The sequence below is a fragment of the Artemia sp. Qi Xiang Cuo genome, chromosome 12, assembly GCF_049724085.1.
Source record: "Artemia sp. Qi Xiang Cuo chromosome 12, ASM4972408v1, whole genome shotgun sequence".
Taxonomy (NCBI): domain Eukaryota; kingdom Metazoa; phylum Arthropoda; class Branchiopoda; order Anostraca; family Artemiidae; genus Artemia; species Artemia sp. Qi Xiang Cuo.
The window spans coordinates 74,418,078-74,430,612 of NC_142805.1; the positions used below are offsets into that span (position 1 = coordinate 74,418,078).

Sequence of the window (12,535 nt, forward strand, 5' to 3'; positions counted from 1 at the left end):
TAAACAGAGTTTACCCTACATTGGTTAAGTTTCGAGGTCTAATTTTACAACATATTTCATGCCTGCATTGTTGACGCACGTCCGCGCTGTTTAAGAAACTCATGTTGCAGCGTCATAACCACACGGTTTTACGTAAACGATACTACAGTGAGGGAACCAAACACAACCAGGACGAGCGGAGGCCTCTCTACCCACTCGTTTTCTAATGTCTTCCACTTTTCTTAGCTTAGACGTTCTCAGGGGTGTTGGGTTTAACCTCTACATATTAGCTGTTTTCCCGTGTTCTTTTCTTGGTTTTCACCTTCTTATTCTATGGATTTTTTCATAATTACAGTCAAAATCGGTGCCTCATATTCGCCTTTCGAATAAGGTAATTAGATGCAGGATTTTCAAGCTTGCCCGCGTAGATTCCAGTTGAGGCTTGGCAAAGAATATAAGCGTAATGAAGAACTGACATCAATATCTTTTTAGAAGGCTGTTGTTTGAGCAAATAATTCAGCACTAAACAAATAAATATGATATTAAAGTCTTATTAGAATCCGTTAAGCAAAAAACACTTTACTCTTAATTGATAGTTCCTGGTGTGTTTTACTTATTCACCATTGGACATACATGGGGTTTAAATCCATATAATTTAACTGGTGAAATGGTTTTGAAATTTTTACGTATTATTACTGAGATTTAATTTAACATCCGCCGTGAAATTGTACATGTAAACGTACCAATAGCCAACTGTTGGTACATATATTTCTCAAGCAAGAAATATTATATTTCTCGAGTAAGAAACACGTGAATAATTAAGCGTGCAGCACGTAATTACACTGGTATCCCATTTTATGTGTAGGCCTAAAACGATTATTATCTGCAATAACACGATATATTTCATATATTTGGACGCTTCTGTACGGATAATTTCTCGTTTTTGATAATATCCATCTTAGTTAGGACATGGGTCAATTTTTAATAGAAAATACGGGGGAATCACCAAAACCCAACAAGTTAAATGCTGCATGGGCTTTGAGTTCCTCCCCAGGCTTCCCACAAAACTTGGTCCATCTAATTAAGGTTTGATTACACAACTTAATACTGAGTAGGGATGATTTCCATAGTTCATTTGTACAACATTGGTGCCTCGTATTCGCCTTTCGAATAAGGTAATTAGATGCAGGATTTCCAAGCTTGCCCGCGTAGATTCCAGTTGATGCTTGGCAAAGAATATAAGCGTAATGAAGAACTGACATCAATATCTTCTTAGAAGGCTATTGTTTGAGCAAACCCTTCAGCACTAAATAAATAAATATGATACTAAAGTTTTATTAGAATCTGTTAAGCGAAAAACACCTTCACATTAATAAGGAATTCCTTGTGGGTTTTACTTAGTCGCCATTGGACATACACAGGGTTTCAATCCATATATCTTAACTGATCAAATGGTTTTAAAATTTTACATATTATTATTGAGATATAATTCCACATCCGCCGTGAAATTCTACGTATAAACGTACCAATAGCCAACTATAGATAAAGTTCGGATCAGGATTTTTTGTATCCTTCTGTTTAAAAATATTTTGCCCCTAATATTGACTGATGGCCCATACATTAGGACTGCCTCTATACATTTTCCAGCTTATAATGTGTAACCCTAATGAGTCATACTTAGTTACCATTTGATGTATACAGGGTTTTCTTCCGCAAACTTCAACCAATCAAATGATTTCAAAATTTAAGCATCACTTTTGAGCTTTACAACAAATACATGAATGCTCCATTTGCACTAGATTTATCTCAATTTATTATAATTAAACTGTTTTTAATCAAATTCAATTCAGTTTGAAAAAAAATTAAATATAGCTCAATTTAGTCAAACTCACTTGCTCTAAAACATGAACAGGGTGTCTGTGTAATATACTGATGTTTTACCCTTGTTTCCTCCCCAAGCTTCCCACAAAACATGGTCCAACGTCAGTTATCGTCCTCAGTAGACCACTAGCTTCCTACCTTTGGTTATTTTCTGTTCCCTGCTTGATCGCCGACGTTTTGACATCACTCGTATTATTATTATTTTTTTTTCATTAATATTTACTTGGTTAACTTTACCTGCACACTGTTAAATTTATTATTGTGGATCACAAGTTGATTTTAATAAAGGATTTGAAATTTTTCTTTACATTAATTTGGGATATTTTCATCTGTCAGGTTTTTTGACTGTTCTGCCTAACTGTGTCGTTGTTTTCTCCTCTGTTTCTTGCGGTTTTTCTTTTTAGGTTTTTCTAGCGAAATAAGGTCGAAATTTTTTTACTGTTTTTTCAAAAATTCTTGCCCTTTTAATTTCGTTTGTTTCCCGTGTGCGGCTGTTGAGGTCAGTCTTGCTTTCCCTATTTCTTTAGCCACTATATGGTCTGATTCGCCGCCAGACTCTTCGGAACTAGTTTCCGACGAATCCGGATTAGAACTTTTAGAGGTGGCACTTTTTGAGGTATCACCTGCCCTTCCTTCGTAAATTTATACTCCCCTGGAGGTAAAAGATTTATTCCCTAGGTCCTCGCCTTGAGTTCTGAACTCGGGGGATTTGAAAGTTTCTTGAGAGCTTTGGGAGGAATCAATAGTTTTTGCGGGGCTCCTCTATTGTTTGAAGGCCATGTCTTCAGGGGGATGGGGCATTCTTTGCAATAGGGATTCCCTCCGTGAAGTCCACTGTTTAGGTTTTACCTTGGACACAGTTATATTATGATTTTGACCTTGCTGGTCATCCTTGGGAGTTTTTTTCTCGGGTAATGTACTTTGACTCGTTTTTATGGGAAAATTTATTAAATCCGTTGCCTCTCGCAGTTTTGTTTTAGTTAAATCTTTGGGAGGAGTCTTCTTTACAGTAATACTGGGGGTTTCTACAGCTGTTTAATTCTTCCTGTAAAGACGGGGGCCTTTCTATCGGTGTTGCAGGGAAAACCATATCGTCTGGAAATCTTTTGGGGGGACATGGGGTCGAAAATTCTATCGGGGAAAAATTGGGTTTTTGGAGATATTGTATAATCCAATTCTCCCGCGCTATCTGATGATGAACTTTTTGAATCTTTTGGTGTTTCTACTCTCTCTGGAAGTAAAGATTTTCTTTTAGAAATAACTAAATTTTTCATAGCAAAAAATTCTTCAAAATTTTTCTCATCGCTCTCATCCTCGAAATAGTCTTGCTTGAAATTAAAGGGTTTTAGCTCTGCCAATCTTGATCTAGGGGGCTCATTTTCTGCATCTGACGAATCAGTAGAGGAGGGACGCAGTACCCATCTTTCCGGAAATTTGGCTCTTTTTATTCGGCTAACATGTACCTTGTAAGTTCTTCCGCTATTGGGGTTCACCATTTTAAAAGTATAATCGTTATCGTACTTTTTGATTATTCTGTACGGTCCAGAATATTTGTTGGAAAGTTTTTTGCCTTCCGTTTTTGCCTCATTCTTTAGGTAGACTCAGTCTCCTACTTTGAAATCTATACTACCCTTGAATTTAGGTTATTTTCTTAGCTCTTGGTTTCTTTAATATTTTTCCAACTCTTGCCTCATTATTTTGTTATTTTTAATAATCCTATTTATGAATTCTTTTTTGTAAACCTCCGGGCTGTTATAAAACTGCCGACACTCAATGATCTCATCATACGGGACTCTAAAATCACGACCAAAAGGTAAACAAAATGGTTTGTCTTTAATTGTTTCTGAATAAACAGTATTGACTACGTTAGTTAAATAAGGTAAGAATTGATCCCAATCGTTCCTATTGTCTTTTGTATAAATGCTTAATACATTCGAAAATATTTTATGCCTATTTTCTATTTTACCATTAGCTTGTGGGTGATACGGGGATGTCACCAATTTGTTTATATTAAGAAAACTCATTAAGTCTTTTGTTACTTTTGAAACAAAATTGCTTGCGTTGTCGCTTAAAACTTTATTTGGAATGCCAAATTTTAAAAATAATTTCGCCAACGCCTTACTGGTGGCATAAGCACCTTGATTTTTTAATGCTTTTGCAAAAGTAAATCCTTAAAAGTAATCTTTAACTGAAAGATTACAAGTATGGCCTCTGCTGGAAACAGGCAAGCCTCGGCTGGTTCCGTATAAGTCAAATGATATAATATCAAAGGGGTACTTTGCTACCGAGACCCTTCTAATTGGAGGATTAGGATAAGAATGGGGGATTTTTCTTAATTTATATGCTTCGCATATACCTACAAATTATTTAAGTTTTGTTATTGCCGACGGCACGTAAAAATATTGTTTTAATTTATGGAAAGTTTTCGTTACTCCTAAGTGTCCACTTATATCTTAATGAAAATATTCGAACGCAGGTATTATTAAGTTTTTTGGTAACACAGGTATTATTGAGGTTTGGTTTGTATTTGTCTCAGCAGTCACGATTCTACATAGTATTTCTTCATCAGGATCATAGTAAAAATTATCTATCTCTTTTCTAAGAGTTTTGAATTTATCCGGTAACGCATCGTCATTCACAAAATAATTAATAAGCGCTGAACACATTTCGTCCTTTTTTTTGCTTTCTTTTTATATTTTCTAAAGACAGGGGACAATGGTTAACCTTATTTTCTTTTACTGTGTCTTTGAATTTGTTTTTCTTACATTCATGTTTGCTCTTAGCATTGATATTGTTAACTTCATTTACCTCAGCTTCCGACGGAATATTTTCTGGGTATCTACTCAAAAAGTCACAAGCTGCGTTTTGTTTACCTTTTAAATGTTCAAATTCTATTAGGTCTTGGATTTTCATAATCCATCTGGCTATAATTGCTGTGGGTTTTTTTAAAGTACGCAGGTACTGCAAACTTTTATGTTCTGATTATAGTATAAATTTTCTACCAAATAAATAGTTTTTAAATTTTTCCAAGTAGTGGATTATAGATAATAATTCTAGCTTTGTTGCGGAATAACTACTTTGACCCTTTGATAAGATTCTACTCAAATAGCCTATAACTTTTTCTATTTTTTTTTTATTGGAAGGTCATTGTAAAGGATCAGGGTTTCCTATGGGAGTTATTTGCGAAAGAATAGCCACAATGCCTTTTGAACTAGCATCGGTTGTGACCACAAATTGTCCATGTTTGAAATCAGGAAGTGATAATATTGGTTCAGAAGTGAGTGCCTTTTTGAGACGGTCTAGAGAAGTTTGAGCTTCCTAGGATCAGGTAACATTTTGGGAGTTTCCTTTAGTTAATTCCGTGAGGGGTTTCTCAATTTGGGCATAATTGCGCACGAATTTTCTAAAGTAACCAGGAAGATCTAAAATTCCTCTTAATTCTTTCATAGTTGTAGGGGATTTGAGGCTTTCAACACATTTTATTTTACCAGGGTCTGGGGATATCTCCCCGTTTGTTACTACTACTCCTAAAAATTTAATTTTAGGTTGAAATAAATTTACTTTCTCAGGCCGGCATTTTAAATTGCCCTGTCTGAACTTCTTGAAGACCTTAGCTAATGTTGCTAAGTGTTGTTCAGTGTTTTCTCCCACGCATATGATATCATCAACAAAATGAATAATATTTTTTAATCCTCTTAACAGGTGTAATAGGGTCTACATAGCGCGCTCGAACTTGTTTTAAGTCCAAAAGGTACTCTTAAGTATTCATATGAACCACATTCAGCCGTTGAAAATGCAGTTTTATGGACATCTTTTTCGGCTATTTTCACTTGGTGGTAGCCTTGGGTGAGGTCCAAAGAAGTAAAATTTTTGTTTTTGCTTGAAATTGAGTCAAGAATTTCATCTATTCTTGATAGAGGAAATTTATCAGTAACTACTTGTTTGTTAAGGGCTCTATAGTCTACTAGAAGTCTAAGATCACCATTCTTTTTTGGTACCAAGATCACTTGCGTAGAATACAGGCTTATGCCGGGGTGTATAATTTCATTTTTTTGTAATTCACGGATTTTATTTTTAAAACACTCTTTGTGCTTATACCGCACACGATATGGCTGTTTCGTTACAGGATTACCAGTTGTTAAAAATTAGTTTTAATTAAATTGCATAAATCCCATATAATATTCATGAAGAGGAAAATAAACCTTTAAAATTCCATAGAGATTCTCATAATTTTTTCTTAATTTCTAAGTCCTTAATATTATCCATATTAAATTTGTTTAAAAATTGGGATTTAGTTAGAGGATATTTGTTATTTGAGGTTTTAATGCCGTTAACTAGGTTTCTTTTAAAGTTTTCCCATCTATTTAAATCATTCTCCGATAAAACTTGGATTTGAACTAAACACGTCCCCTTTTTTATTGTAATTGTATCATTTTCGTGATTATTAGTTACCCCAATAAAACCTCCTTTGTCGTAAGATATAATTTGTTTCTCACATAGCAGATTTTCAGGAATTTCATTTGACGGGGTCGCAAACCACATTTCAGATTTGCCAACCACTGGTTCAATCATCTGTGTTATTTGAATTTTTTACATCGTTTTGGGAGGGACTTTCGTTTTCCTTATCGTTAATACGTATTATTTCTCATTACTTTCATCGTTTATTTGATTCATACTGGCGCTAAACTGCGCCACTACGGCACCTTGTGGTGTCATTTTGGGTTTTACTATGTTTTTTCCATAATTCCGCTATTTTCTTAATTTCGTTTGATCTATACTGTTGCATATCTCCTATTTTTATTTTAGCAGATTCAATACCCTTATCTTTAAAATTTAGTTCATCTCTGCAATGTCTCTCAGAATAATTGAACAAATTTCGAACTATGCTATGTCCTTTTTGCGAGACATGAGGTTCGAAAGATTACGACATTATAGAACCAAAAATTCTATTTACTGTTACATTCTCTTCGTAACCTATATTACAATTTCTAAATGTTGAAATTCCTTCCCCTACCTTAGCCAGGTAGACAAGTCTTTTGTTCGCTACGTCTAATAATACTCTATTAGACCTTAAAAAATTTGTCCCTATAATTGCTTCATATGGAAAGTTACCGCATATTATAAAATTTGTCGGAAATATCCTATTGTCCCTTTTTACGTTTAGGCGAATTGAACCTCTTGCATCCAATTTATGCCCTGTCACGCTAGTTAGATTGGGATTATTAAAATTTCTTTGTTGTCTAATATGGGGAGGCAACATATCAAATACGCATGAGTTTATAATGTTCGCAGTAGCACCAGAGTCAATCAAAGCCTTAAAGTAAATATTTGCCACACAAAAGTCATTAAAAATAGGTAGCTTATTATTACTATCACTACAAGACGGTACTACTATTGTTTTGGACCTGTAAAATATTCTGGGCACCTTCTGGGTCCAATTTATATTTCTGAGGGGCCTGAAACGTTTCCCTGTGGATTTGTTTCATACGTCGGTGTCTTTAGTAGGCATTCAGACACATGAAATTCCGTCGGCATATCTAATTGATTCACATTTTTTTGTCGATTTCGCCTGTATTATTACTATAGTTTGGATTTCTTGTGTCAGTGGTGGCTGCTGGCGCTGACTGCCAATGTCGTTGGCTTGAAAAATTTTTATTTCCCGTCGGCCAATTAACTATTTGACGTCGGCTTGAAAAATTTGTAGTTCCCGGCGGCCGATAAGTATTGTATCTAGTGGGGTGCGGGTTATACAAATTTGGTTGGTACGCGTTGTAAGGTACTGATTGGCGCAATCTTCCCTGGCTATAGCCTAGTGCACCACCGGCGCTAAAATTTGTTCTTCCGAACAAATGGTTGCCATAATTTTGCCTACTAAAACGCAAGAACCTAGCGGGTTCTTGTGTTTTATTTCTTTGTGGTACTGGGGAGTTATCCCTTGAAAAGAATTTGGGAGATGCCTGATCGCCCTTGAAGATTAGGGTCGTGTTTGAATTGCCTAAGCTATTTATTTTTCCTTTACTGTTGTTTGCGACAATCGTGTCGACTTCGATCAATTGATCTACCTCCTGAACTGCAAGATCCAACGTTTGAATATTTTTGGATATTACCATTCTGTATAGTTTTGGGGGTAGCCCTTGCTAAAAGCTATTTAGTATGTCTTTCATACAGTTGTCCTGAACCTCTTCCGTATTTAGCCTCTACTGAAATGCGTATATTATCAAGATATTCTCTTATATTTTGTGAATAGTCAAAGCACACCATTCCGTGTTTTAACTTATTTATGGAACTGGTTTCGATAAATATATCTTTAAATGCCGTTAACAATTTATCCAAAGTATTTATTGGCAAGCTGGCGTCGTCACCTATGGTATGTTCAATCTGCTTTAGAAAGGTTAATGCCTGGCCTTTTAATCGTAATAGAAGCATGTCGACTAACGTTTCTAGCTCTGTTTTTGTTAATTCTACAAACTGGGCCAATTGGATATTAAATTCGTCAATATATGATCGACAATTGTACTGCGGGATAGACTTTGCTATGTCTATATTTTTCGTGACCAATTTTTGCGCCTTTAATTGTTCTGATTAATCTTCTGACATTTTTTTTTGCGTTCGAATAACTCGAAATAATTTTTTTTTCACATGATCTATTTTGGGGGAGACTATTATCTCCTGTGAGATTTCCTAAAGGGTTTCCCCGTAATAGGTTAGCGACAATAGGCCTAATCAATATATTTGTATGTTTGTATCGTTCTAATGGTCAAATTTAAATTGCAAGGCTTATAGCCTAATTAGTTCCCATGATTTTCTCTAATTTCCGACCGTGCCATTTGTAGCGATAAAAGGAGTTTGTAGCTATAAAAGAAATGATTGAGGCAATTGTGGTCATAAAGATTGACCGCGTCAAATGAAATTTTATGCTTAAAAGCTGTGAACTTACACCTTATAAGTTCTCCGATAGCGCCACTTATAACGCTAAGTAGTGTGTCATATGCAATATTATGATTTAAAGCGGTGTACCGATCGCGCCAGTTCTTCCGGGGTGATTTTTCTTAGGCTACTTAATAGGCCAGGCAAGCTACAAAAATAATGAGAAAGTTGAGTTTATGATTACACCACAGCAATGGGGAGTAAAGTAAATTTATGACCGCGCCACCCTCAATTATTGAGAGAAAATAAAATGTGTAGCCATATAAATGTAACCTCTTTTCCTCGAGCCATCTGGAGATCAGATTTATTGGAACGTACCTTGGAGATATGCAAACTAATTACCTGTCGTTAGACTAGATACAGACATATAAAATGAAATAAACACAAGTAAAAAGCAAAAGATTTATTGAGACTTACATATTTAGGTGAACAGAAGTGGGTCACTTCAAATTACAACAACGGTGACTGAGATAACAAAAATAATAGAATTGCAAAGCTTGAATGCCGAAATAATTCTGAACATAATAATCTTCCTACAAGCAGTTTTTACCCCACTATCAAACCTAGTCCTCTTCCTACGCTATAAGAGCTGACCCACACTTGGCCTAAGTCCTGAGGCCAAACCCTCTGTCCAATAAGTTGTTTTAAATATTTCTGATGATTCAAACGTTCACACGGCTCTTATAATTTAAACTTCCTGAAAAACATTGTGATTGTAGCATCTTTTTTATTGCCCACTATCTTAGCGAAATCCAAAGCTGGATAGCGCCATTCTTTGTCTGAGGCTAAACTGCAAACCTTCTCTTTGCTGATTAAGGACTTTTCTTTTTCTGAAACTAGATTTAAACTTAATTAGAGGAAGTCGGAATTATCTTTAGAAAGAAGGAACTTTATTTTTGTATTTTAAATATTCCACATTTTACTCACGGTACATATTACCCTTCCCATTAATTAATGACGTCCCGTCATTAGGACTTGCCTGCCTTTGGGCTTTTGAAATGTTCGCAATTTATTAACTATTTATTCTACATAATTTTGATTGACATTGTATTATTTCATATTTATATTTTGGCTTACTCAGGAGTGCTAAAAATTTTCTCTATTACTTTTCTAATTTTATTCTACATCCCTGTCTAAAATTCATCTACCGGACTAAGATTATTCATGGTTCTAGCCTAGCTACTATACTAAAGATTTTTATTTCTACATCTAACACTGATTACTTTTACATTTCCAACGAGGTTGGGGCCATTCTACCTTTACATAAGATTTTTTTTTGGAATTCACTTTTTACAATGTTTTTTTTTTATTTTGCTGTCTATATGGCACACTGCTTTCTATCTACGCTACATTACATGAATAGCACGAGAACGCTACACATAAAACTATCTGAACATCTAACAATATATATAAGAACGATTTAAAGTACACAATATTGGGTTTACCCTGTTTACTGGTAACATTAAAACACTTTCACTTGGTATGTTTCCTATGTAATATTAATGATAGAATATTGAAATTTTTGAGTTATCAAAGTTATTAAGAAGGTAACATATGTAAATTCACACCTAACTCATCACCTTCGAGTCTTTAGCGTACTCAATCTTTCTGTTGTAAATTATTGTCCTTCAATCTTTTCGTCTTGGCAAAATTCTTGAAGCACTTACAATATAGTTTCGTTATGGAACAGTTCGAGCATGATTGTGTTCACACGACGAGCTTTCTCTAATTGTCAATTGGGAAATGATGCTTCCATCTACAGGTGTGGGAATATGCTATCAGAGTTCATTGTCACCTGCTTTCTGATAGTTCATAGGTTGCCTTAAGGCACCTATCATTAAGGGGTTGAACACTGGGAGTGCCTTCATTTTATTCTCTGCATGTCATTTTTGGGATATTTTGAGGCACATAGAGAATGTACTCTCGTATAAAATTGTTAATTCGTGCTCTTAGGGTTCACAGTTCTCTTATAAAATTGTTAGTTCATGGCTTGTGTCTATTAAGATTTGCGGTGATTCCTAGGTTAATCACAGGGGACTCGCAGTTTGGCTCTGGAACAGGTCTACATCAAACTATAGTGACTCCTTCGACATATTGTCTTTAACTTGTGGGAGGGGTATATTGTCACTGAGGGGTTGGTCACTGGGGTTAATTTTGGTTTCCGTAATTCAATGGTGGGTTTCCAGGTCCATTTTTCAGAAATTATCTCGTAATATTATGGGATAACAGAGATATGAACTTTCCACACAGAGGGGATAGGATGGGTTCGGAGAGATGGTCGAAAGGGATTCGACTGGTGAATCTGCGTCATATAAATAATTTTTGGGATCATCAAATATCATAACTATACAGTCAAATGGTTCATATGTCCATAAGGATTATCCTGGGTAATATCTAGGTACTTATATCTTGTACTGGTCGATGGGGTTCTCAGAATTTATGTGATTATATAGTTCGATAATGCACTGGATACTGAGATTCAAATATAATGTTACCTGATACGTAATATGGTTCATGGTCGAGGAAACAACGATTAAAAGGTAACTTCAATTTTCGTAGACGTAGCTGGGATGAAAAGTGGCTGGAGTCTATGGTGAGTACTCTTCGTTGGTTGAGGTATGATGAAAATAGATGCTACTAGGTTGTATCTGCATTGGACAACTCATTGTAATGATCGATATCCAATATGTCAATCCACTTCCTGTAATAAAAATAACGAGGCAGAATCACACGGTCTTTAAAATCAAGGAGTCATAATACATAATAAAAAGTACGATTGGGTGCATTTTGGGTTGAATATAACCTTACAAGACAACCTTAAATAGATACACTAACACTACTACATGAATATTGGCTTTAATAAAACGAAATTATTATCATGTTGGTTTCACATACATTTGAGAAAGGAAACAACGATAAAAGGATTATTTAATTCTTCAACACTTATTAAATTCTCCCTTAGATTTAAAACAATCCTTTAAACATAAGTTACTCTACATTATTAAGTTTAAGGTCTAATTTCACAACAAATTTCATGCCTGCATTGTTCATGCACGTCCTTGCTGTTTAAGAAACGCATGTTGCAGTGTCATAATCACACGGTTTTACGTAAACAACCTTACAATGAGGGAACAAGACATAACAAGGATGAGTGGAGACCTCTATACCCACTTGTTTTCTAATGTCTTCCCTTTTTCTTGGCTTAGACGTTCTTAGGGGGTTCCGGGTTTAACCTCTGCATTTCAGCTGTTTCCCCGTGTTCTTCTCTTGGTTTTCGCCTTCTTAGTCTCTGGATTTTTCCATAATTAAAAGTCAGTAAGGTTCTCATGGTCAGGGAAATGGTGAATACGAAACATACGGTCAATATTATGTTCCACCAAAAATTGGTTGAGAATAATCCGTATCTATCATCCACAAACGTTAATCTCTGGTCTTCATTCGTAAACAGGGGATCTGAGAGTCTAATGCTTCTTTTATTTTTGGGAGCTTTGATTTCTCTTTGTTCTTTTCAATTTTGGACCATACCGAGCTTTTTATTTCCTCTTTTTCTACATTGTGAACAGTGTACGACAGGTTAATTGCTTTGAGATAGATAATTTTGTGACTTATTGTCATTGTGCTCGTGGCAATTAACGGCGTTCGAACATTTTGTCTGCACTCCAATTTTTTGGTCACTGAAAAAGGAACAGTTCTTATAATCTAGGACCATTGGTTCGATTCGATCGCCCCAGCCCCTCCTCTGCAACAA

General features: G+C 35.4%; 1 protein-coding gene across 1 annotated transcript in view; it reads right to left on the reverse strand.

The window, feature by feature from the left end:
- LOC148946500 (uncharacterized) overlaps window positions 1–11,414 on the reverse strand; it is a 97,106-nt gene extending 85,692 nt beyond the window's left edge. The window contains exon 1 of the mRNA XM_089097715.1: window positions 11,283–11,414. Within this exon, the coding sequence (XP_088953841.1) occupies window positions 11,283–11,303 (21 nt within the window). The 5' untranslated portion in view covers window positions 11,304–11,414. The remainder of the gene's footprint in view (window positions 1–11,282) is intronic.
- Between the last annotated feature and the right edge of the window lie 1,121 nt (window positions 11,415–12,535).